Source organism: Macrobrachium nipponense, chromosome 42 (assembly GCF_015104395.2).
Source record: "Macrobrachium nipponense isolate FS-2020 chromosome 42, ASM1510439v2, whole genome shotgun sequence".
Classification (NCBI taxonomy): domain Eukaryota; kingdom Metazoa; phylum Arthropoda; class Malacostraca; order Decapoda; family Palaemonidae; genus Macrobrachium; species Macrobrachium nipponense.
The window spans coordinates 2,791,005-2,818,316 of record NC_061103.1 but is presented as its reverse complement, the minus strand read 5'-3'; the positions used below and the strand labels follow the sequence as shown (position 1 = coordinate 2,818,316).

Below are 27,312 nucleotides of genomic sequence, written 5' to 3'. Positions count from 1 at the left end.
ACACATACACACACACATATACACGCACACACACACATTTGCATTCGTGTAACGGCAGGAGTTGATTGAGGCCTTGTTTAGGGTAGTAAAGGGTCGCGTCTTCGCTTGGATTTTTGAGGCTCTAGTCCCACTACATCCTCTGGGAGACTGATTGTTCCAGTGAGGAGTAATGCCTCTGGAACTGAGAAGCATTACGACATGTCACAGAATAAATGAGGAAAGTTGGATCTTGCCTTTCTTGGCAACTTTCCTGGCAAAGCCATTTGCAACATGTCGTAGGTGAAATATAAGAAGCTAGGAATATGTGCCTTACTTCAATCTAAGTCATTGCAAGGAAAGTTTTACTTATGAGTTAAGTCTCTACATTTGATAGTTGAAACTTCATTGACATAAGATGCCAAGAGGTTGAAGATCCTTTTCAATTGATTCATATTGCAGCTGCTTTGAGGTTTTCCTCCTGTTACACCTTTCAAACCTTTTGAGTGCCAATTACAGTTTCAGCTCTGAATAACCCCATAGGTCCCAGCGCTTGGCTTTTGACTTCTGTTCTATAAACTTAATATGCATCTATAACAATTGAGTAACTATATGGAATATTTTTTTTAATTCTGTACGAAAGGGCGTGGCTTGGGGGCGGGGTCACAGATGAATGATGACGCCATGTGTCCGAATTGAGAAGTTGTACTACTCGAAGATCGATCAGCTGATTTCTCTCAAAATCGTTGTATCATTCGTTTACCAAGAACGAAGTTTCTTCGGCGCAGTCGAGTTTTCTCTACGGCGTAAATCAAGGCCACCGTAAATAGATCTATCTTCCGGTGGTCTTGGTATAATGCTGATGAGCCGCCGCCCGTGAAACTTCAAACACGGCCCGGTGGTGGCCTGGCCTATATCGTAGCCAGGCGCATGATTGTGGCTGAACTTAACATTAAACAAAACAAAAGCTACTGAGGCTAAAGCATAGAGGGAGTTGCGATCTCTATACCAATACTACGTAGTTTGGTGGTCTTCCACCAGGGCGGCGCCCAAAGCCTTGCGGTCATTTTTAAAGGTCTGCTAACCCACAAATTGAATAGTGATTAGCGCAGTTGTGAATTTTTTTTTTTTTATGTTTAAGGAGTAAGTGTTTAGCAAATTTTTAGGGTCTAGTGAGTAAGTGTTTATTGAATGTTTGAGTAAATGTTTATTTTATGGTTTAGTGAATGTTTACAGAATGTTTAGTGTTTTGTGAATGTTATTGAATCTTTTTTATGCAAGTATTCAGTGAATGTTTAGTTAGTATTTAGGGTTTTAATGAATGTTTCGTGAATGTTTAGTGTGTAAGTAACCAATGAATGTTTAGTGCATGTTAGAGTAAGTATTCAGTGAATGTTTAGTGAGTGTTTAGAGTGAAAATGTTATGTGAATGTTAGTGTTAAACAACTGTTTAGTGCATAAGTATTCAGTGAATGTTTAGCAAATGTTAAGAGTTTAGTGAATGTTGAGTGTGCCAAGTGTTTAGTGGGTGTTTAGGGTTTACTGAAGGTTTAGTGCATGTTAGTGTTTAGTGAATACATGTTTAGTTAGTGTTTAGAGTTTAGTGAAAATGTTTTGTGAATGTTAATGTTTAACGAATGTATAGTGAGTAAGCATTCAGTGGGTGTTTAGGGTTTTGTGAATGTTTGTGTTTAGTGAATGTTTAGTAAGTATTCAGTAAATGTTTAGTGAGTGTTTAGTAAATGTCTTATGATTGTTAGTGTTTAGTAAACGTTTAGTGTGTAAGTGTTTATTTTGTGTTCAGTGAGTGATGAGTGGATGTTCATTCACTGTTTAATGAGTGTTTAGGGGTTTAATGAGCATTTAGCATTTAGTGAGCATTTAGTGTTTAGTGAGTGTTTAGGGTTTAGTTTATAGTGAGTGCTTAGTGAATATATATTGAATGTTTAGTGTACAGAGAGTACTAAGTGGATGTTTAGCGTATAGTCAGTGCTTAGTGAAAGCTTAGTGATTGTTTAGTGTTTAATGAATGTTTAGGATTAAGTGAGTGTTTAGTGAATGTTTACTGTATTTGAGGTATAGTGAGTATATAGTGAATGCTCAGTTTTTTGTGTGAATGTTTAGTGAGCGTTTACTGTATTGTGCTTAGTGATTGTTGACTATCCAGTGAGTGTTTAGTTATTGGGTGAGTGTATGTTAAGTGTAAGTGTTTAGTGAATGTGTAGTAAGTGTGCGCATTGTGAGTGTATAGTAACTGTGTGTTTAGTGAGTGAAAGTGTATTGTGAATGTTAGTGTTTAGTGATTATACATTACTGTTTAGTTAGTGCTTAGTGACTGTATGCTAAGAAAGTCCTGTAATTTACAGGAACCATTTATGCAAGACACTGCTTAGATCCAACAGCAGATGCTTAAGTCTAGACCACAATTACCTTACAAAAACAGGTCAACCTGTTTTTGTAAGGTAATTTTTCTCTGTGAAACTGGATCCAGTAATATAATAATAATAATATCATAGTATACAAGTAGTAAAGATAATATTAATATTAATAATAATAGTAATATAATAATAGTAAACAGTTAAAAGTAATAGTAGTAATAAAAATAATAAAAGTAATAAAGTATTTTACCATGAGCTGGACCGAGACCTTTCAATATGGCCGCTCGAAGTCACACGTTAGGCAGGGAGATCGCCACTCCAGTGATTTACGCTCTATGGGCTAGAGGGCTGCAATTTGGTATGTTTGATGATTGGAGGGTGGATGAACAACACGCCAATTTGCAGCCCTCTAGCCTCAGTGGTTTTGAAGATATGAGAGCGGACAGACAAAACTGGCGCAATAGTTTCTGCTGATGACGTCATATTATTGTTAATCAATTGCTAGCGATGGACTTCACCTTTGAATTGAGACTATGAAGGAGTGAGAAAAAAAGTTATATAATGTTTCTTTTGCTTGGTAGTGTTTTTATGAACAGTTATTACTTTTGTTAGTAGAAGGGATGTAAAAAAAAAGAAAGACTTCCTTCAAAGTTACAAAAGTCCCATTCTGAGAAAATGGACTGGTATTATTAGCGGTTTTAACAAAGTTGCAGTAAAAACTAAAATCTTTATATATGATGGAGAATCGACCGTATTTGGTATAGGTAGTAAGATATTTACTGGGTGAGTGGTATATATATATATATATATATATATATATATATATAATATATATATATATATATATATAATATATATATATATACGTATATAATATTTGTATTCAAGTAATGAAAAGAAAGTATTACGTATATTTTTTAAAACAAATTAGTCACTTTATATGGCTGTCAATTATTTTTTTAGATTTGTTTACATCAAGTTTTACCTGGAACAGTTATTTAACTCTTTTTGTATTATCTCTATCTCTCTCTCGCCTTCTCCTCTACTCCTCTCTCTCTATCTCTCTCTCTCCAAGAACCGCCTAAGAGCACTTTACTTTAACCAAAGTAAAAAACATCGAAGATCTGTCAGGCATACTGTAGTCACCTAAGACCTCCTACCCAATAAATCACTGGTTTTCGATGTCTCACCACCGGCGTTTCGCGCGCGCTCTCAAGAGCACGGTGGAACTTCTTTCAAGGGCGTGCAAGCATAGAGGCATAAATTAGTGAGGGGGAGGGGCCGCGCGCGAGAGAGCTTTCCTTGGGCTCGGCGTCTAGAAGATATCGGTGGTGGGTGTTCAGTGCCTCGGTGTCGTTTGTGCTGTTTCGTCTAGTTACTCTGGCAGATGGTGTGTGTGTGTGTTTTTTTAATTTGTTCAGTTTTCATTAAATGTGTATATCTTTTTATATATACCACATTATATCATGTATATATATTATATATATATATATATATATATATATAGATTATTATATATATTATTATATATATATATATTCACAGGCTTTTTTTTAGTGCAGTCCAAAACCATTTTATGAAATTCAGGTGTCCATGAATAATATTAACGTAGTAAATCAATAATTATATATATATTTGCTGACATTACTTCAGCCCCTGATCTCTTCTGTATTTGGGTTGTAACATAATAAGTCTGTATCGAGAGGACTTCTTACATTAAATACACACAGGTGAGAAATGACTTCAATTGGATTAAAATCGTTGGTTGAATGCTGCTCCAGCGATGAAATGGGTCAGGGCTGAATAAACTGGTTATTTTCTGGCGTTACCAGTTTGGGTAACTTTTTTTTTTTTATCGAATTCCATCTCTGCTTATGTCATATTCCTTGTATGAGCTATATAGTGTCGCAACACTGACAAAAAGAGTACTGTTTTTAACTTAGAAGACTTCTCGCTGATACGACTCTCAACACAGTCACCTGTTAACTCGAATTGTGCACAAAATGAATAGAATATCATCACCAAGAGCCTTTCCATTCAGCAACGCAGATTTCCAGTGGTTAATTTCGAACGACAGCGTTCAAGACGTTGATATTTGTACAAGTGATCAGTATTTGTGTCTACTCTAACGTCACTGGAGTGGCGTGGGCAGTCCCACTTGCAGATGGTTTCTCGAATAAATTATAAAAGTTCCCTCATGTCGTAGTTTCGACTCCAGATAGGAACCAGGTCGACTTGGGGCGCCTCTCTCTAAACTTGACAAGTCATCACTTTTAGGTTTTCAGTTCGCCAATCTTTTCTCTTACAGCATCTTCTGCCATGTGATGCATCCTAATGGCAGCTTCGTCTCAAGTGCATTCAGCAGATTTAACAGTGCCAGTAGAGGTAAACTTCTACTTAACATCAGGAATACTTTTTCTAAGTGTCTTTAGCAACCTCACTTCTCCTCTCTTTTTTTATATGTGAAGCCTTTGGCTTTATTATAACAAGTTCTTATCCTTAAGTTAATCCGCAAAGGTAACTCTGTATCTTACACCTTCGGTTTATTCCTGAATGCAATAATCGCATTATACTTTTCTTTACCTTCATTCTCCGTTAAATGCGTTCTGACGAAATCAGTTAGGTCAGAGCTACTTAAATCCCTCAATAATAATACCTTCATTCTCCATTAAACCCGCCCTGCCAAAAGCAATTAGGACAGTGCCATCTAAATTTCTTGTTGATATCATCACTGATGCATCTTTTTATTATATATACCTCTCCTCACATTCAAATTTTCTTACACATAACGCTCGTATTGCACCAGCCCCGGTTTATTTTAGCCACGCCACAATGTTAGGTTAGGTTAGTAATGAGTAATTTGGTTGTGGGAAACACAATGAGATTAACTTCAAGAAATTTGTATGGTTAGTTTTTAAGATATGGCGTCCTGCTTTTTTCAGGGAAAGGTATCGGTACTCGGTTACATTTCAGGGAAATTACGTTCCTGTATGGCCAGTTACCATGCACTTTCTCTGACACCTGTACTTACTATTGATGGGACTTCTGACACCCGTACTTTCTATTGATGGGGGCTTCTGACACCCATACTTTCTATTGATGGTGCTTCTTACACCCGTACTTTCTATTGATGGGGGCTTCTGACACCCGTACTTTCTATTGATGGGGTTTCTGACACCCATACTTTCTATTGATGGGCTTCTGACAACTGTACTTTCTATTGATGGGTGCTTCTTCCACCCGTGCTTTCTATTAAAGGGGGCTTCTGACCTATACTTACTATTGATGGGGGCTACTGACACCCGTACTTTCTATTGATGGGGTTTATCGCGTACAACACAGCAATTAAAATGAATACTTGTCTTCTGTGTTTTTATATTATTGTTGGCAACAGAGAGATTTTTCCAATATTTTTATTTTCTCCGTATTCGGTTCACCTGCAGGAATATCCCCCACCTTTTTCGAACTGGCATTATTATTTCCATGTTGTTTATTATGCCCTGACCGCTGTACGTATATAATCTCTTCTCGGAATTACAAGTCGTTGCGCAAGAAGTGACCTTTACAGTCCATTAGGTGAAGTAAACGACAAGAAAATCATGACAGATTTCCTCGCTGGAATGACTCCTCCATTTATGCTTATTATACCAAGACTTTCTGAAAAGAATGAGAGAGAGGAGAGAGAGAGAGAGAGAGAGAGAGAGAGAGAGAGAGAGAGAGAGAGTGCGTAGAAATTATCGCTTCGCTTTGTTGTTTTCTAAAATAGGTCTTGGTGGATCTCAAGGGCGTGGCCCTTGATTTTTTTTTTTTTTGAGAACAAAGGTCAGTTGGATGGTGAACCTCAACATGAATTTTCTAAATACTTCATTCTTTAGAAATACTTTGCTTTATAATTGTGGGCGTTATTCTTAGTTGTACTTTTATTTTTACAGTTTTATTCTTTTATGATTAAGTTTTAAAAAAAAAAAAAAAAGCATTTTTTACTAACTATATGTATATAAATATATATATATATATATATATATATATATATATATATATATATATATATATATACAATATATATATTATATATATATATATATATATATATATATAGATATATATTATATATATATATACATATTTATTCTGAACAGAGTTATTTGAAAAAGCCAAATTGAGGATAAAAAAAAAATTCATTAAAACAACCGATAACTTAATGTTTTTCCTTTGTTGTTCAGTTAAAGCCTAGTTGTTTTCTCGGGTTATATATAATATAGTTATATATATAGTTGTCACTCAAGTTATATATGTATATATATATATATATATATATAATATACTATATATATATATATAGTAATATACATATATATATATATAGATATATATATATATATATATATAATATATATATAACATTGAGTGATACTGACTGATATGACTATATATAGATATATAGTATATATATATATATATATATATATATATATATATATATATATATATATATATATATATATATATATATAAAGTCATATCACATTACGTTGATTCATAATTCCATACATCGAGCTACAAATGTCTTTTTAATATCTAAATTCGCTTTACCTCGGAATTAATATATTTTCATATATGCTTAACCGAAGGGGAATTTTTTTTCTCGATAATATATTTACGAACCCAGGGACCAGGCAAATCTACTATCGAGAAAAAAAATTTCCCTTCGGTTAAGCATATATGAAAATATAATAATTCCGAAGTAGAGCGAATTAGATATTAAAGGACATTGTAGCTCGATGTATATATATATATATATATATATATATATATATATATATATATATAGTACTATATATACACCGTAGAATATACATCTTGATATAAAACCTATTCAAGGTACAGATCTAAATTTACTTATAAGTTAAAAAAGAATATTCTTGAACACTTTTCCTTTCTGAAAAGTAACCGTTTAGTTCCTTCGACTTAGAACCAAGTACGCCTTTATTGCATCGCATTGTTGCAACGCGCGGTGCAAAAATGAATCACACCCTACCCTGCATTTAGTGCAATCAATAACATTACTTTCCAGGTCGATGTATGAGTGCATTGTAATTGCCAGGTATTTGCTGCGCTATTCGAAGTTTCTTTGACTTATATTATTATTATTATTATTATTTGATATTATTATTATTATTATTATAAAATTTCAGTAGTTTATCAAGAAGTATTGTAATGTAACTAACCATCCCTATATGATATTGACTACCTCTCGAAACGGCGACCCCGACTAGGAACTGAGCTGAGAATAAGGGGATTCAGAAAATAATATCACTTAAGCTATTTCAAATTAATGCCTTAAAGAAATAGAATCAAAACAAAGAATGATTCTAATTTGTCACAAAAAACGGCTGCAATATTTACAGTCGCATCAATGAAAAATTAAAATACGGAAAAAAATATATGTAAATTGGAAGTTTTTTTATGTAGATATGTGAATAAGTTAACGAAACCTATAATATAAAATTAAATTTTAAAAAAATAATAAAAAAACAGGTGATACTACTGAACAGAAGTCGATGATTGATGGGTGAACGAAGCGTTGCCATACGTGTGGTTGGCCTTTTTTTTTTTTTTTCATCAACCACGGGGCAGAGATTAGTGCATTATAGGTGACAATCACGCCAAGAAAGGGAGGTATATAACTCTCTCTCTCTCTCTCTCTCTCTGTTGTCTGCGTAGTGACCTCAGTACCTTGATATGCCTCGACTGTGTGGGTTACAACTGAAGATTGGAAAAAAAATGATATAAAATGTATCAAAAGCGACTGATCTGTAATCAGTCGAAACGTATATACCGTCAGTTTATATTTGGGAGAGTGTGACGAGGCAACTGAATTTACATCGGGTGGAACCGTTTATAAATAATCTCTCTCTCTCCTCTCCACGTTCCGGAGGAACAAGATAGGAACCGCGTTCAAGGTCACGTCAATCGATAGGCTCGTTCGCTAAAACTGAGCTAAAATTGTACACACACACACACATACACATATATATATATACGTGTATATATATATATATATATATATATATATTATATATATATATTAATTATGTATATATATGTATATATATATAATATATGCATTCATCTACAAATGTCCTTTAATATCTAATTCGCTCTACCTTGGAATTGATATGTTTACATATATGAAAATATATTAATTCGAGGTAGAGCGAATTGGATATTAAAGGAATTTGTAGCTTAATGTGTATAGTAGGTATATGAATCACGGTAATGTGATATGACTCATATATATATATATATATATATATATATATATATATATATATATATATATATATATATACCAATATATATAGATACACATACTTATATTCGCTATAAGCCACACTCCCGAGTCGCATCTTCAATGCTGACATATTTGAAGACTTCATTAGAAATCACTCAAAAAAAAAAAAATGCAATACCTTTATAAGACGTCAAGGCATCACGATTTTTGGAAAGAGTTGTGTGAAGGAATTGACTTGAATCTTTAGAATCTCTATAAATAAATAAATAATAAATAAATAAAAGTGTCACGATTACCAATGGCTAGTTTCAACTTTTCGTAGTCACTGCGTATTTCTGCTTCAAATAGTTCCGGACTGTCAACTGTCAAGTGTCAACGTCAGTCAGTCTCCTTACAACCACTGTACGGATGGGATGGTTCTCGTGTGTCTTGGCAGCGTTTAATGTAATTTCATTAATCTAATCATTGTTCTCGTTGTGTTGTATGCTTCCGATGTGATACGTAATAATTTGAGGTCGTGTTTTGACGTGTGAAACTATTCCCTTTTAGTGTCTTCAATTCTTTCGTGCCATATATGTTTTAAGTGAGAGTTCATATGCGTGTTCCAATGTGCTTGATTTCTAAATGCATTATTTATTAGCTGCACAAACTTTTCCTGGAACATTACATGGTAAAATGACAAGTTTATTATACTGCATAAGAATATTCTCAAGGACACGGGAGTTTTTGGTGATGCCCTAGTCAAAAGAATGCTCGAATGTTTGTTTTAATTCTATCCTTGTTACTACTCTATAGATTAGATTCATAGTAGAGTGATTACAATGATTACCATTAATGTTGTTGCTGTTTTGAGTGTTATTTTTGTTAAGTCAGCAGTTAGGCCTAGTACTTAACACAGCATGAACTATTAGTATAACCAAGACGAGGGTTCCATAATACTGAAAATCACTTGGATTCACGTAGAGAGAGATGAAGCACTGAAAGAATGATCAGTCAAAATGAAGTGCATTTAAACAGTTTATAATGCACGTAAATATCCATCTCATTATCATTATTTAAACACTCACCTCAAAGTCGCCTAGATCATAGGCAGACCCTCTTCAGTTTTAACACTATAAACAGAGCTTTTCTATCCTTCTCAGACTTAAACCCATAGTCCTTTCATTATCAACATATTTTTAAGCACCGCCGTGGCGTGGATCGGTGTGGCCTTTTGCCTGCAACCTCGGTGACTGCGAGTTCGATTCTCGGGCATTCCATTGAGGTGTGAGAGATGTGTATATCTGGTAATGGAAGTCACTCCTGATGTGGTTTGGAAGTCACGTAAAGCCGTTGGTCCCGTTGCTGAATAAGCACTGGTTTTCCATGCAACGTAAAAACAAAAACACCATACAAACAAACAAACCAATCAACATATTTCCTCTAATTCTTAACTTTTCCCTTTACAGAGGAACCGGTGTCTGGGAGACCCTCCCGTCTAGGGGTCGACACCCTATCCGCCCCAGCACCCAAGAAATCCGGGAGAGGCAGCGCCGTTTTTCTTTCACCCCGTCACGTCCTTTTGGCTCTCGAAGAATGGAGAACTGCTCGGAGATGGCGGGGGCGTCGGGGGAGACAAGGGGTCGTCAAGTCCCACCTGTGATGAAAATAAGCCCCCAGGTGCCGAGCTTCAATGGAGGTTCTATATTCGACTCGTTGGATAGCTTCCGTCCGCACGTTAATGGCAGCGATGTGGAGTTATTCAGTGTATGTGTAGCTGAAGGCATGACCATACCTAGAGAGGGCCTGGCATCAGACATATCTCAAGCCCACTAGACAATGAAAACAGCCTTAGTAACGTGAAATAATTATTGTTCCTCTTTCAGATCTCATAATACTATAATGCTTGTCAGTATATCCTCCACTGAAAATTGTCATAACTGGATTATTAATCATTTGCAGAATGTACCTTTCATGCTTTTATGCAGTATGCTTCTTTTGAAGGCTTTTTAAATTTCAGAAATGCATAACCAATTTTTTTTTTTTTGTCAGATGAAAAATGGCCTGCAAACTCCCTCAGGGCACATGCAAATGGCCACATTCCCAATGGCATGTCTGGAGGACTTTTGAATGGTCATACTCAAACGAATGGCAGCATTCACAATGGCTCTGTACCTTTTGGTATGCAGGGAAGAAAAAAGCAAAGCAGTGTTTTTGACATGGATGCTGAAAAAACATTGACATAGCCACAATGGCAGCACAAAGGGGGGATTCAGCTTCGAGGTGCCCAGAAGTGTGCGAGGAATGATGGCACCTGTTATGAGTAAAGAGGTAGATTATGGAAGTTTTTTCATTGTACACTATAAGGAGATTTGCTTAGATATCTTCTATAAATGTGCTCATTTAAAAAAGTTTTAATACCTGTTTTTATTAGATTAGGCATTTTTTTATCTTCATGGGCTTATTTAATAGTACTGTATAGTGCTTGGAAAAGGAAATTTCAGCCAGTTATATCCCACTGATCCAGTTTTCTTAATTTCTTAAAATTGCCCGTAGATTTATGTAAATTTTTTATGGCTCAAGTGAATTTAGGCTTCAGTAAGTAGTAACTAACTTGTATTGTTTGGCAGGAGGATTTCAAATTCAAGAAGTGCGACCCGCAGATTACAGATGTCAAGGCTCCGAAGCGAATCAATCCATGGCAACCATGAAATTCCAGAAGAGGATGAAACTGGAATATTTCCACCTCCTTCTAGGGGAGGACTGGAGGACAGAGATGTACTTGGAAGTTTGACAAGAAGACGGAACATACTGGATGGGTTGCAGGGGGTGAATTACAGGGCCCCTGGAGACTATTTCACAGATTCAGAAAGGCAAGGGGATATTATGGCACAATCCATGAGGAGGCAAAGTCTCAGGGGTTCAAAACTAAGCCTCAGAGATGGACTCTACGGGAACTTTGACTCGGCCAGTAGCTCGCGGATGAGTGCTGCCAACAGCTCTCCAGATGAATATATAGTGTTCAAAGATGAAAGTGAGGAAGGTAGTTTAGAGCGGAAAACCAGAATTCCTCAAAAGTTTATCCCCAATTCTCATGAAGACATCCAAATCTTGAATCTTCAGGGTTTCATGGATCCTAATGCTTACATGGAACAATGCAGGTGGCACCAGCAAACGAAAAAACAAAAAGAGAGAAAGGGTAAAAAATCAAGTGAAGATGGTAAACTTGACAACGCCAAAGAGGTCAACAAATCCAGTCAAAAGCCACGCAGGAAACGATCCCATCGCACTTCAAAAAATCAGCTAAGTGATGATGAGGGAGAAATGGTGTTGAAAGACATTGATGAGCTTGATAATAAGGTTGCAGGTCTGGTATTGGGGCCAAAACATATAAACGAATCACCAGGAAGGCCAATAACTTTTGAGGAAGCGAGTGATTTGAAAAACACTGTTGATGGGTAGTCCTGCTCAGTCATTGCCAAATGAATGGAAGATACAAAACTTCAAACAGAATCCAAATTCTAATCTCTCATATGGGCTTATTCAAAGAGGTAAAGATTTAGGATAAGTGCAGTATTTATTCTGAAATATTACTTGGTTAAATTAAACGTTATTGCATAAGATTTGTCTGGAGCATGTTTTGAAAACATTTTTATTCCACAGGGTGGTCCATGTGGCGTTCTAGCTTGTGTTCAGGCTTATATGATGAAAAATTTGATATTTGGAAGTGCCATATCCCCCAATACGAGTCCCATCAGTCCCTTACGGCCATCGCAACGTGAATGGTCATGGGCCTTGGCGACTTCAATAACGGAAATACTGTGGAAGGCTGGACAAGATCAGAAAGCTATACTTGCACTGTAAGTACAGTATACATAGTATAACAAAAAATAACTTGTGGGACATTGTAGGTACTGAAAGATGTTACTGTAACATCTTATTTAGTAAATGATTAAGGTTTGCACCCCCATCCAATAAGGAATCAAAGCCTTGTGTTATATTTATTTTGGTAAATAATTTTATTACACTCACAGTAATAGAAATTTATATGAAATTTAAGTTAGTTCTAGTCATAACTCTTTTGCATGTTTTTCAAATGATACTGTGCTGTTACAACTTACAGTTACTGTATACTTTTACTAAATAGGTGCATTTAGTACTCAAACAGCAGTGTTGTTACGGTATTGAACTATACTAGTGTTAATATGTGCATTTAGTATTTTTAAGACTGAATGTTGTCACTTTACCTTATTTGGTAAATATTTAAATTTTTTCCTCGTGTTTCCTTCTTGTGATTAAGTCAAGTCTTGTTCCGCAGTCCTGGATCATTCCCTCACTTTACCGAGGAGGGTGTTGGCAGATATAGCCGTGACGGTTTAACGGAAACCCTCACCATCCACGAGTATGTTGAACAGCACCAGTTGTATGATGCTGTACCAATCACTCCCTGCTTTCACCAATGAAAGTAGTGCTGGGATGTGTTGTCCTGCTCCTGTCGGCCTTGCCTTGTTAGTCGTGGAGTTGAAAAGTGAGTTGTTCAACTGTTTATAGTAGTATATTATGGTCTCTTCTTTTACTTTGAAATTTAGTTTTTTAATTTTGATTTTTAAACACTATCATGCTGATAGGCAATTATGAATTTTTTTGCTAAGTTCATGGTTATTTGATAAAATACTTCTTTTCATAGGACAACTAATTGTTTTATGTGTATCATAGACCACATTTAGGACAAAGGTTTTTCATCTTGACATGTAATAAGAACATATGTTTTGAGAAATATGTGTATAAATTTTGTTGCAGTAATTATAGATTGATATACTACTGCTCTTATTAAAGTTAACCAGAGAGTTAAGACTCTTGGATAAATTAATTTCATTGGTAATGCTCTGCTGCATGAGCATTTTAGAAAGTATGTACAGTAATACCTGGCTGTCATGTGTTGGTACCAAGACACAAAAGTCGAAAAAGAGCCCAAGTCTAGTGAGCCTTTTAAAAATGAACGTAGACACCCTATAAACCCGTATAGTGCTAATACATACATCTATAATGGGCTGTTCAGTAGGTAAGCATGTTTACTGCCTTTTTGATAAATTTATATGTTATATGGAATATGAAGAAAACTAAAACAGAAAATTACATATGTACTGTATACCTGCCTAATGTGATTTATTGAGAATGATTGTGTCACAATACTGTAGTCCATCTCAAGCTTCAAGAATGTTTACGGAAGCAATCTTTCACCATTATATTTCCAGTGGAATAGTAGCTTTATGGTTAAGCAGCATGGGCACAGGAAACGTTTTTGTGTTGTTAAACATAAATTCAGCACAAATAAGACGCAGCAAGTAACATACACACACACACACTGGAATTTACTGTAAAGAACTGGTGTTTACAGAAAAAATTACTGTTGTCTCATAATTTGAACTTTACTCTGAGAATTCTGCATTTGTTGCTGCTGAATCATGTTATGTTAGGTCATTGTAACATCTTAACCTAGCAGACTTCTGTACTTACAGTTTTTACTATATGATTATTCTTTCTCATGCTACCATTTTGGATGTTAAATTAAATGTCTAGTGTCAAGTGCAGGTTGGTTTAGGTTAGGAATCATGTGGAGTTGCTGTAAACTATTAAGTTATGTAGAAAATATTCAAGTGCAGACGATAATATAATGGTCAGTGTTACTTTTAATACACGTTGCTTATCAGAAAGGTTAGACCTCCAAACGTTTTCTATTAAGTGGATGGGTGATGCTACCTCCTTTCACTGGTTTGAGTTAATGTTTAAACAAATTTAACTTTACAATAGTTATTTACCATTGTCAGTGTCAAAACAGATATGGATGCCGGGGGTGGCCATCTGGTAAATGTTCATGGGTACTCTTCGCAAGAAATAGTCAACCTTCTAATTACTGGACATGCAACCACCAACACATTCAATGGAGAACAAATTTTAGGGAGTGATCCAGAAGAGAGGGTTGTTCTACACGGAATTCAGCACAGATCTGAGATTGGATTTCTCTCATTGTTTGAACATTATGATTGCTATAAGGTGAGGAGGAGAAATTTATTATTTACCTTTTTCGTATGTTTTTCAAGTTTATTCACTTCTTGGTATTTACCACAAAAATTCCAAAGAACAATACTATAAACTTTATGCAGTGCATGTCAAGATCACTTTGATTTCATTCAAAGCATTTCTCAGTCAAGAAAATTGTTATGGAAATATTGTCTTCTCCACATTCAAGCATAAACTGTTATTTTTATTTTAATCATGCAATTAGGTTGGTATAAAAATGTATTAGTTAAGTCTTGTAATCTTCCACTTTTCCCCTGTCATCAAGTTCAAATGTTATAATAATGAAGCTTTCAATTATGCCTCGAATGCGTTCGGTAAATCTTGATTTTTTTTATAGTTGTGCTGTGGTGGTTTTACATTCTCTTGGGACAAGAATATAAATACACCTCATACTTCAAATCATTCCTTTTTATTTATACATTCTCTTGGGACAAGAATATGAATACACCATACTTAAATAATTCCCTTTTTATTTATACATTCTCTTGGGGCAAGAATATAAATACACCTCATACTTCAAATCATTCCTTTTTATTTATACATTCTCTTGGGACAAGAATATAAATACACCATACTTTAAATAATTCCTTTTTATTTATACATTCTCTTGGGGCAGGAATATAAATTCACCTCCTACTTTGTCATTCCTTTTTATTTATACTTTCTCTTGGGACAAGAATATAAATACACCATACTTTAAATAATTCCTTTTTATTTATACATTCTCTTGGGGCAAGAATATAAATACACCTCATACTTCAAATCATTCCTTTTTATTTATACATTCTCTTGGGACAAGAATATAAATACACCATACTTTAAATAATTCCTTTTTATTTATACATTCTCTTGGGGCAAGAATATAAATTCACCTCATACTTCAAGTCATTCCTTTTTATTTATACATTCTCTTGGGACAAGAATATAAATACACCATACTTTAAATAATTCCTTTTTATTTATACATTCTCTTGGGGCAGAATATAAATTCACCTCATACTTCAAGTCATTCCTATTTATACATTCTCTGGGACAAGAATATAAATACACCATACTTTAAATAATTCCTTCCTTTTATTTATACATTCTCTTGGGGCAAGAATATAAATAGTACACCTCATACTTCAAATCATTCCTTTTTATATACACATTCTCTTGGGGCAAGAATATAAATACACCTCATACTTTAAATCATTCATTTTTATTTACAAATATACACATTTACAATTGCATACACCACAACCATACACATACATGTACTTAAAACTAACCTATAACCTTTACAGTTCCAAGTAAAACAAATAATGAAACAATTTCCACTTTCAATTAGATTTCACTCAATAATTTAATGTCTTCCAGTTTAATATGGCAATTTTAAAGTTATATTTATCATAGGCAAACACATTAGGATTCCCATTTCATAAAATAACACAATGAATAAAGTTGTCTACCTTTAAGGATGTTATGGTCTACTTTTAATAATCACAAACTTATCAAAATGAAATTCCCCAACTCCCTTTTCACTACAGTCAGCTACTTAAACCATTAACATAGATAACATGAAAAGCTAGACTTTCAAGAATAATCCCAATAATGCTATCCTTTTTCCATAAGGACTTATGAACCAAACCTTTATGGAGAGAGTGTATTCTTCCAAGGCCATTATTTCTCATTACTTTTTATTTCTCATTACTTTTTCTTGGGCTGCAATGATGAATCAAAGCCAATGGTTTTTGCCTTTGGTGAAATGGAGAGCACAACATTCATTCCACAAAACCTGGAAAAGTAGCAAGAATTAGTGGGAAAAGTTGATAGGCAAAGAATACAAACAAGTAAAAAAATATTACAGTTAAGCATACATATACACTATTGTGTAAGTTAGAAACATTCACACATTCCTAGGAAAGCTTTGTGAGCTAAAATTAATGCTTATTTTGAATTACTGTGATAGATTTTACATGAGGATAAAGTAAATATCAGGGTACTACCTGTAAAATTCAGAATTTTGTTTCTTAAGGTGTGTTTATACTTTTAGACGAAGTAACCAGAATCTTTGGAGATTGTAAATATATTTGTTGTAAATATGTAACATATATGGTATGCAAAACAGTAAAGAAACTGAAGGTGGTGGTACATACACATGAAATAATGTACAATTGGATCAATAGATCATATACATGACATGCATCACTAAATTTTGGTCTGTTCAGCAGTGATTTCTATCTTATGTTAATCTTCAATAGTCTGTCATGTAAATGACAAATTATTTGTCTTTTAACCCCCTAAACCTATATTTTTGCCAATTTATTCATTAATCAAATTGCCCATAAATTTTATTTCAACATGTTGGCTCATATCTTGCCAAGTTTTATTCATAAATCAAAATGCCTATTTATTCTGTATTTTATTTTGACAGGTTGGCTCGTATCTGAAGAGTCCCCTGTATCCAGTCTGGGTTATATGTTGTGAAAGCCACTTCAGTGTCATCTTCAGTCGGGATACACTTGTAACTTCTGACATGCCCTCCATTGCCAGTTTTGACTTATACTATTATGATGGTTTAGCACTACAAGAAGATGAAATTCGTCTTACTCTAGGTAAGAAAATTTCTTGGTTCTGCTCATTTTTTGTGCTAACAAATACAGTAGACATTATGAAAGTTCTTGTCAGTTTTTAAGGTCTTCCATCAATAAGGTTTTTCAACTCTTCAGAGTAACATTACAGTCATACAGCATCAATAACATCTTGTGGCAGAACGAATACTCGTTCTTGAACTTGTGTGTCAGATGTTAGCGTTAGTGAAGATAATGAAATGCCAGTGCAATTCTGTTTCTATAAGAGTAATCAGTTTTCAGTTAATTCTTTGATACACTGTTGTAATAAATGTAATAAATCTAGATAAATAACAAAAGCACAGACAGTAGCATATTTGGATGCATAACAGGAAGCACAGTTGGAGGTAATGAGATTATGCTAATTAGAGAGCTAGTCAGAGATCACTGGCTTATAACTTTTAAAATACTGTTTCAATGGGTATACAATTGTTGCCATTTAAATCCTTCAGCATAAGATGGAATAGTCAAAGAATCTTGTCAATTCACTTGATAAGTAGCTTGCTATCATTATTTCCCTTTCACCTCCTTTGTATGCATTTATTTTTGCTTCTTAGTGTCTGGTGGTTTTCTTTGGGACAGATAAATGCACATCCTTGTTTTTTTTTTTTTTTTTTTCTCTAGCAGTTTTGCCATGAAAGTAGTGCCTTGCTTGAAAACAGTTGGTTTTTGGGGTTGCCTCTATACCTATCTCCAGGATTCCTGGGACCCCACCTTCAACCATGCTGTGTTGTTCAGACCCTTCCGTGCAAAGGGTGAAGACACCTGATGCTGAAGTTTCACATTTAGTGAAACCTTGATGTGTGATGTCCTAAACAGCCTGCACTTCAAAAGCCCAAAAAGGAGGCTTTAATTGCCTTTCTCTTCTTAAAAAAAAGGGGAGCCTTCTCAGTTCTTTTGTGCCCCCCATTCTCTGGCCAATACAGGAGGGGACAAGGTAAAAGGGTGGGATTGTTGAGTGGTGACTCCCATCCTCCACCAGTCGCTAGTAGGATGTTGCCTGTTACGCCAAAGTAACAGCAACAGGGAATGGACCTTTGGGTCATATCATTCATGAGATAGATACAGGCTTCCTTCAAGAATGTTCATTCTACCCAGCTCTGACATCAATACTGTCTCAAACTTTTTCTCCAGGAAATCTCAGGTTTTGGTGAAGATAGAAACAATGATGAAGAAAGAGCTATTGAAGCTTAGTTTGTTATCCCCAGGTTTTACAGCTACCTTTTCCTCAGAGAAGGCAACTGAGGTTTGGAAAGCTGCTATTGACCTCTACGTTAAACAATTATTTGTTGCATTATGGAAACTGCATATAGTGCGAGATGCCATTAGAGAGGTTAAGGCAAGGCTTTTGTGATAAGACCTGCAGATGTATACCTTCAAGTACCCTTTCTACCCTACTCAAGGGCCTGTGCTTTGGACTAGTGACCTTTTCTCAGGTGTTAACTTGGCTTGGATGTTACCTGTAAATCTTAGCTTGGGCATATTTGAAGGGTAGTTGTTGTTCTTCAGTACTTGGACAATGTTTATTTCTGGGTTCCTCCAAGGTGACAGGGATTGTCCTGCTGGTTTTTGGTCTCCATCATGGACACAAGATCAACTGGTTCAAGTCCATTCTCATTCCCAAGCAGTAGATGAAGCATCTGGGCATGCTATTAAGACCTTCCTGGTGGGCTACCATATGAACAATCTCGGTCATTAGCAGCACTGTTTGGTGCAACTGTGTTGGGTGGAGTCACCTTTTGGGTCCTTCAAGGAAATACAGTAGCTGGCCTGAAGGATTGAAACTACCAAGGGCTCTGCTTCGTGTCTCTGCTACATTGCCCCAGTGAAGTGATGGGAGTCCCCCTGCTTATGGCAGCTGAGGAGGAGGAGGAATGCCAGCCTCTTAATTCTCCTTTCCAGGATGTGGCTCGGAATGGACTGTGAGAGTTGAGGTTGGGCTGCTGGTCTGGGTTTGGAGAAAACTGGCTTCCTCTCGCCCTTAGAAACAAGGTTTATCCACATCCAAAAAGTCTGGCCACGCATCCCTCAAACCAATGGAGTTCTGAAAGAAACTTCACAGTGGATTAGAGAATCTTTGAACTGAATACTGTGGCATCTGTCAAATACCATAACTGAGGAAAAGTGAACTTTTCAAAAAGTTTAAATTTTTAAAGTTTATTATTTTGTACACTATTCCTAATAAAGATCTTGGATCAACAAATGTTTAGTACATAGTAACAAAGACTTTTATTTTCCAGATTTGGAGAAAGTAGAAGCTGACACAAATGTAGTACCCCCATTAGAGCTATGCATCCGCACTAAGTGGCATGGGGCAACGATTGAGTGGAATGGAATGGATCCTATACTATAGACGCAGTAGATAGGAGGTGAAGCCAAACCGTTAAAACTTGATACCTCTGGAGTAAAGAATTATTTAATTTTGAAATATTTCATTGGTCTTCTGTCCATCACTTGACAAGCTTTCCTTTTGGACACTTGAAAAGGTTAAATAATATTTAACTGAAAATATTAAACTTAATTTTGTTAACAATTTTGTAAACCTCGAGTGACCACCATCCATTTCTCTTTTGTGGTAAACTGTGAAGCTGTATCTATAGTTTGTTCATGTATGTGAATAGTTGTTAATGAGCTTGTGAAATAAAAAAAAAAGTTTATGAACTAAAATATATCTTTTTGATATCACATATAGCTCCAATATGTAAAAGCAAGAAATGAAACTTTTTTAAAGATGAAAATGCCAATGCTAGTTACGACAATCTGTACTCATTACATCAAGTGTTGGCTTTTAACAGGTTTAGTTTTTTCAGTTTTCTGTAAACGTTGCAACGATCCGTCCAATCTATTCCTATAATGGTAACATGTAAATTGTTGCGAATTACGGTATACGCAAACTAGTTGGGTCATTTTGTACACAACTATCATGAAACTATTCAGTCCTTTGCCTTGACAGAAAAAATTCCTTTAAACTTAGTTGATTTTTCATAAAACACTGGCCCTATTACTACTTTGGACAAAAGCGCATTTTGTACTTGACAAAACATGAAATTAGACATGTATGTACTTAAAATGAAAATAGAACCGAATATTTATAATTCTGTAAACTTTTCACTTTCTCTACTTACTGTGAATAATCTGAAATGTTCTAGTCATTTTTCTTGTACTAACCTTCTCAATGTTGTGCACTGAAAAGAATATTGTTCATGTTAATTACTGGATAATTCAAATAAAGGTTATTGTAAATGTCATGCACAATACAACGAAAATGTTTCTAAATCATAACTTGTAAATTCAATTAACCTTTTATGTGCACAATCTGGTAAGTTCAGTACAATTTCATGTTACAAAAAACAAAGCAAAATATCAAGTGGCTGTAATTTATAAGTCATTTGTTTGCAGTTGCTGTGATAAGTTATTTCTGTAATTAGTTCCGTCCTAAAATTACAAACTGCATATGTTAAATAAAATATTTATTGATATTCTTTTTGTATTCCATACTTTATTTTCATGATAAAAATAAAAAAAAACTTAATTCTAAAGGCATGTCTTGGGGCACGTATAATTTCTAATAACAGCCTGCGATGAACAGTAATGATTCACACCATTACATATTTCATTGGCTAGTAGTGAAAACATGTTATTTTTGCAAATAAATACTTGGGTAAAACTTCAATGTGAAAATTACACAGCAAGATTGCTGGAGTATACTGTGACATTGGAGAAAGTGATGTAAGAAACAGTGAGATGTAAAGTTGACAAGGTACTACTGAAAGGATGATTAGGATAGTTATCTCAGCACAAGATCTAGAATAAATGCAGTGACAGGCATATTAAAAGTTTCAGAAAAGAACTGGTGTTCATTAAGGACCCAAACCTACATTCTGTTTGTCACATTAGTGAAGGATGTTAGAGAGTGCAGAAGAGAAAAGACATTGGGAGCTACTGTATGCAAATTTTGTAGCATTAGCAACGGCATAAGAGGAAGAGGTTTTTGAAATGTTTCAGGGTTGGAAGAGTGGAACAGAAAGGCAAGTGAAAATTGACAAGGTCAACGCAGGATGCACAGAAATATGGCTGTGGATGTTTTGACAGGTGTCAAATGAAATCTATACTACTTATAGAAAGACGAACAGCATTTGTGTGCATGGAACTATCGGCAGGAATTAGTATTAGCTTTTGTCACTTTGCATACAAAGAATGTGAAACAACAAAAATTAAGGACGGAGGTGGCACTCATCAAGTGATTGACGAATATGTTGAAAATTGGTTATAAAAACTTGATTTATTTAAAAATAACTTGTCACTGCCTTTAGTTTTCTGAATGCCCATTTAGTTGTAACCTCACCTGATAATAGACTGCTTGACACCGAAGTATTTGTGAGTTTCTAAGACCATGACACTAATAATTCACACTCAAATCTTTACTGCATTCTACAAAACTAGTGAAAAGAAAACTGTACACCATGAATCATAGCTAATGTTTTGATCAACGTACATGTATTATTGATGAGTTTTACTTACGTTAAATGAATGAAGTCTTCTTGTACCAGACTTAATGTTTTTTCTTGTCGATTAGAACTATTCATGTTGGTGCTAGGAACGTGTTTCTTGGGAGCAAATCAGGCCAACCATACCAGGCATCAGCAGATCCTAAGCCCAGAAATTTGTATCCCTTGTCCGTAAGATATTCTGTTAAATAATCAATCCCTTCCGGGATGTGAGAAACTTCGATACACATTAACCGAAAGGTCACTTTGTCCCAGGGAATCGTCTTTAGTATCTGTAAGAAAAATAAGACACTATAACATATTACAATTTAGAGTTAAGTTTAGCACTTATGAGTCATTGCCTAACAGTGTGAAACTTAAGACTTCATTAATTATAATTTTGGCAAAGCATTTCACTTTCAAAATCTTATATAATATCTACACTGCTATTCTGTACTTGTGACATTTAGTATCTTGGCCTTTATTTTCATGGTTGAGTAATTCACTGCACTGACACAAATACTAACTTTAACCTCAAACGACTCAATATCCAAAGACATGAAGTCAACAACTTCGACATTCAAGGCTCGAAGAATAGAGTACAGGGGAATGCCCTTTAAAATGATGCCTTTGTCACTCAGGTGGCTACTTGTTCCCAAGCCAACTGCAGGCCTGCAAAGTGGAAAGTTTTAGTGCTCAATACTGATAGACTTAGCATAAGAAAAAACTAAAGTCAGAAGCAAAGGCAAGTTACTTTGGAGGTCCATCTCCTTTCTTTTCATTACAGCAATCTTTTTTTTTTACAAACTTTCTGAACAGCTGCCATACATATACAGAATCTGCCATACATACACAGAATATAAGTGCCTTTTATATCACCACTAAAGACAAAGTAGGGCAAATTAACCCTAGTTTTAAATGACAAAGAATCTTCTCACTTGGAAATTGAGAAGATTTTTGGATAATGTTTTGTGTTTTATGAAAACTCTAACTGTGCATACAATAATCCAAGATCACAAGCCTATTTGTCATAGCACTTTAAGTGCACCATATAACAACCAATAATAATTCTAGCATTGCACTGCATATGCTACAAGATATCATAAAAAAATTACTAGGCAATGTTAACACTGGGCTGGCAGGGGCAAATCTACTCACTGGCTAAACTGGCTTCTCTTCATGCTGCTGGTCTATCAAACTTGTGAGGTTCATGAGTCAGATGTTTTCAATGTAAATCAAGATTTATATGTTATGAAATGTTAAAAAATTGGTTTAAAAAAGTTAAAAACAAAAAAATTTCCTTTTGCGGCATAAGAATGAATAGAATATGTACAGTGGATAAGAATATACTTTTCAGACTAACAGCATAACAAATCTGCATGCCTAACAAAAATCTGAAAGTCCCTGCATGTGGTAGGTATGTTTTAATTTTAAGAGTCAAAACACCCTAACTTTGTTCAAAAATCGCAACTATACTGTAGTAACAATTTGCTGTTATACTGAGCTACCCTTATACCATCATGGCTGCTTGCTCCTAAAGCTGCCACAAATGTGTTACGTAGTTCATAATGCTAAAGCATTATGTTGACAAAAGACCAGTATGTAGAGGGTAATAGGAAATTTCAAGAGATTAAGAGAACCTTTAGGAAAATAAAAATGGAAATGCTTCAGGACCAACAGGATAAATAAAATGAGTCAAAGAAAGCAGGTGAAAAAATAGTCACTTATGAACAGAACAGAATACCCGTATTTACAAAAATGAAAACAGGAGTCCGTGAGAATGAGAAAAGTAATTGAAAAAACTACACAAAAGGAAAAGGGGTTAATACAATAATAAATATAATAATATTTATTCACTGGATTCTGTTCCCTCATAGATATTTCTATACAAGTTTGAATTTAAACTTGAATAAAGTTATGTGATTACCTTTTATTGAAAACTGGTCAATTTCATGACAGGCTTGCATAAAAACTGAATTAATATGTTAGATTAACAGTGTGTACCTACAATGACTAAACTTGACCGGTCTTAGTAACATTCATGTTACTGATCAGCAAATCAGCAACTTCCGTAATACAAGCTAAGTCAAAAAGCTGCCCAGTCCATTCCTTAACAGACACTGTGTTGAATAAAGGGTTAGTTTGTGTAGGTGAACAGTTGTAAGGAATATTTTACTATAAATACTGCAGCCATTAGCAGGACTATTTACTTGTGAAGAAATACTCACTCAAAAGTAACATAAGAAGCATGAGGGGTAGTTGAAAGAGCAGTATTGATAATATAGGCCTTCCTGTTTTTCCTCTGAAGCAACTTGTAAATTTCTGGCAGTGGTTCTATCAGCAATCCCCTCCATCCAAGTCTTCTCTCAAAGAATAAGGTGTTGCTTAAAAATTCACCTTCTGATGCACCAGCTTCAATGTAAAATCCATCTTCCTGCATTAAAGTTAATGGAATTATATCACCATGTACATTTATTATGTAAATAGTTTTAATGAGGTAGCACTTTCACCTGCAAACTGCAAAGATTCTTAATTTAGAAAATACAAAAAATAAGCAATTGCAAAGTCGCGATAACAAAAAATAAGCCATTGCAAAGTCGCGATAAAAATTACACTAGTATTTTATTCAAGAGGAAGGGAAAGAAAATTTACTCACCATTCCATTAAGAGTTTTGTTAGCAAACTCCGACTGGTTGTACTGTGAATAATGAACCATCTCAGGATGATAAATGTTATACGGATGTGGTGAAGGTGGTTCCAGTAGTTCTCTGCGAATATAGCCTATAAGTCTAGGGTCATCCTGAGCTGCTCCCTACAATTAAAACAATCAAATCATTTACAGCAGCTGCCTTGAGTGTGCATGCCCATGCTAATTTCCTCAGTAAAAACTTCAAATATTTACAGTAGTTTCCCTTTCTACTTTGTAATATCAAGAATTTTCAATTTTTACGCAGATACAACACTTTTAAGTAAGTATTTACTTTAACACAATCTTAAATGATAATGGTTAGTGGGAAAATTATGGAGCAAATAACTTAACCTCTAAGTGATATTCTGGAATAAAGCAGTCGTGCAGAGTGTCAGTATCTTTGATAGAATTCCCATCTGAAACAAATTTTAGCAGAGGTGAGTCAAGCAGCATGGCTAACTAATCAAAGAAATAAGAATAAAATCAAATTAATCAAAGGCAAAACAATGAGTGCATGGGCATTGGAATTTTGAGAGAAAAAAATTTGTCATTATTACAAATAAAAAAAATTCACCTATTGGCACGTTCATAATATAGTACTACTTTAAATGTAAAGTTATAAGGTCTATGGGCATTCAAAACCATCCTAGTTAATTTCATGATCAAGCATTCTGGTTCTTGTGTCTTACAAGTCCAGTTATCTTTGTCAAGCGCCTAATGTAATAGTAAAGTCAAGTGCAATGCTACGGTGGGTGATGGCAAAGTTAACTATGTATATCTTTCATGTATATAACAAAAATAGTTGTGGTTATGACTCACCTGCTTTTATTGTGGCATTTTTTGATACAAAATAGAAATTCAACAGGATACTCATGACTAACAAGAAGATGACATTCCTACGAAGCCCCAGTATGTGCATCTCTCTGTAAAGTGAAAACAAAATTATATGAAAAGCAGTTCATAGCAGAGTCCGCTTTAGCTCCTGCAATAACTAGGACTTAAATCGAATTCAACATGCCAACAGGGTATGTGTTATTCTACAAAAGCTTGAACTGTCTGTCTTCAGGCTCAAAACTAAGAACTGATAATTGCAACACATTCCACACACACTACTATACTGCATTCCAAATTAAGCTTGTGTAACACAATGGTGTAAAGTATGGTTTATCAAGGGCATTGGTGAATGGCTTTATACAAACATACAAATAAAATTACAATGTTTATTTGCAGCACTTAATAATAACATATAGATAGCAATGACTTCTGGCTGATTGTAATTGTGTAAAGTGGTCCATCAAAACAGTTCCTCTCTTGAAGTGAAACACTAAAATTCTGTTAAACTGGAAGCAACTTTAGTCTTCTAACTGTCTGAAGACTGGATATGAGACTTGCCTTACCTTCTGCCTGGTTCTCCCAAGGGCAGCTAAATATACGATTGCTTCCAGACATAACAGCCAATTGACCAAGATCAAATTTGACATGCCAACAGGATATGGGTTAGTCTACAAATGCTTGAATTGTCTGTCTTTAGGTCAACTTGGCAAACCTGATAACACAACTTTTGAGAAAATCTTGTTGAAGTCTGCTAATCGTAGTATCACTATATATTCTAAAGTTTGATACTCCATCAAATGCCTTCTGTTGGGGTTCCTTCCACTAAACTATGTTAAGTTGTTCCTTCTTCTATAGGTTGGTCCAAGGTGCCGTAGGATCTCCGTAGTTGTTCACAAAATTCCTGTAGTGGCCTGTCGGTCCCAGGAATGATTTCACTTGTCTTGACCTTTTGGTTGTGATGCACCATGGATTTCCATCAGCTTTATTTCATCCATGGCTATCCTTTTAGAAATGACTCTGTGTTCAAGGAATTATACTGTATAGTAGGCTATATCTGAACGAACACTTGAAAAGTCAGACAGTCGGACCCCTGCTTCCTCATTCGTTTCAACCGGTTAAGTCCTTGAGTAGCCTATCTTAATATGCCCTTCCTGGTGATGTATTTGTTAAAACTGCTGTCCACAAAATGGTCAGCGGTCAGCGTTCTTTTACCTCCAGCTAGTACCTTCCTCAAAACCCTGTTTAAAAGTCACTGCTGAGTTCCTTAATCTTAACAGTATCATTTTGAAACACCAACATCCCCTTGCCTCTGTGAAAGCTGTCTGACTTCTTCAAAGCATCTTCCATAATAAGCTAGCCTACGCATAATCGGTAGGCTAGAAGACCAAAACCCCTAGGCTATCATACTATTAATCTGTGAAACGCAATAATGGAATGCTTGCTTTATATTCCAAATTGCTTAAGTTAAAACCGCCGGGTTCCAACCTCTCCATCTTTGTAGATCGGACCGTCATCGGAGTTGATCGTATTGGATCGTGTCAGAAGACATGTCTTCTGTGGGAAATTTGTTCCACTCGGTGGGCAGATTGAAGGAATATACTCTACAAAATTACGCGGGGGTAATTCCTTCCACTGAGTGTTCTCTAGTAATATAGTAAATTGTATAAAACGGGCTGTTAAGCACACAATTCTTCCGTGCGCATAACGTATTTTCAGACTTGTGCCAGAAAATCCAAAGGATTAATAATTGCTTTGTAAGTTTAAGTAGGCTAGTTAAATTCAAGTAAGAGTAATTTAGGTAAAGGCAATAATCAATTGGACTATGAATAAATTAAACAAGGCCATAAATTCCCAGGGCAGTCAGTTTGGTCCCAGAATTCAATTAACTTTCGACTCGGTTAAAGTAAAATTAAAGTAAACTACGTAATCCCAAATAGTAATGCTAAGTAAACAGACAGACCTAATTTTGACTAAATTTTCT

At 35.1% G+C, this 27,312-nt stretch overlaps 4 protein-coding genes across 9 annotated transcripts in view; 2 read left to right on the top strand and 2 right to left on the bottom strand.

Annotated features, from left to right (window-relative positions):
• LOC135212931 (uncharacterized) overlaps positions 1–20,121 on the top strand; it is a 98,955-nt gene extending 78,834 nt beyond the window's left edge. The window contains exons 8-10 of the mRNA XM_064246671.1: positions 14,457–14,682; positions 17,126–17,306; positions 19,562–20,121. Coding sequence (XP_064102741.1) covers positions 14,457–14,682; positions 17,126–17,306; positions 19,562–19,674 — 520 coding nt within the window. The 3' untranslated portion in view covers positions 19,675–20,121. The remainder of the gene's footprint in view (positions 1–14,456; positions 14,683–17,125; positions 17,307–19,561) is intronic.
• Positions 1–27,312, bottom strand: part of LOC135212932 (protein Star-like) — a 48,385-nt gene that overhangs the window by 13,829 nt on the left and 7,244 nt on the right. The window lies entirely within an intron of this gene.
• LOC135212933 (uncharacterized) lies at positions 11,271–12,148 on the top strand. The gene has a single exon (XM_064246679.1). It carries the CDS (start codon positions 11,299–11,301, stop codon positions 12,088–12,090), a length of 792 nt encoding a protein of 263 aa, XP_064102749.1. The 5' UTR covers positions 11,271–11,298; the 3' UTR covers positions 12,091–12,148.
• LOC135213260 (protein Star-like) lies at positions 20,326–25,701 on the bottom strand. The gene is made up of 7 exons (XM_064247239.1): positions 25,317–25,701; positions 24,849–24,913; positions 24,465–24,620; positions 24,037–24,242; positions 22,336–22,480; positions 21,843–22,101; positions 20,326–20,506 (listed from the first exon to the last, which is right to left on the bottom strand). Exons 1-6 carry the CDS (start codon positions 25,414–25,416, stop codon positions 21,904–21,906), a joined length of 870 nt encoding a protein of 289 aa, XP_064103309.1. The 5' UTR covers positions 25,417–25,701; the 3' UTR covers positions 20,326–20,506; positions 21,843–21,903.

Bases quoted from the DNA above. Each gene is read 5' to 3' on its own strand.
- LOC135212933 (XM_064246679.1), top strand. From the start codon at position 11,299: ATGTCAAGGCTCCGAAGCGAATCAATCCATGGCAACCATGAAATTCCA.
- LOC135213260 (XM_064247239.1), bottom strand. From the start codon at position 25,416: ATGCACATACTGGGGCTTCGTAGGAATGTCATCTTCTTGTTAGTCATG. The intron at 22,481-24,036 runs GTGAGTATTTCT...TCCACTTTGCAG, and splicing joins GCTTCTTATGTTACTTTTGA to GCCTGCAGTTGGCTTGGGAA. The intron at 22,102-22,335 runs GTTAGTATTTGT...TTTTTCTTACAG, and splicing joins TTGAGTCGTTTGAGGTTAAA to ATACTAAAGACGATTCCCTG.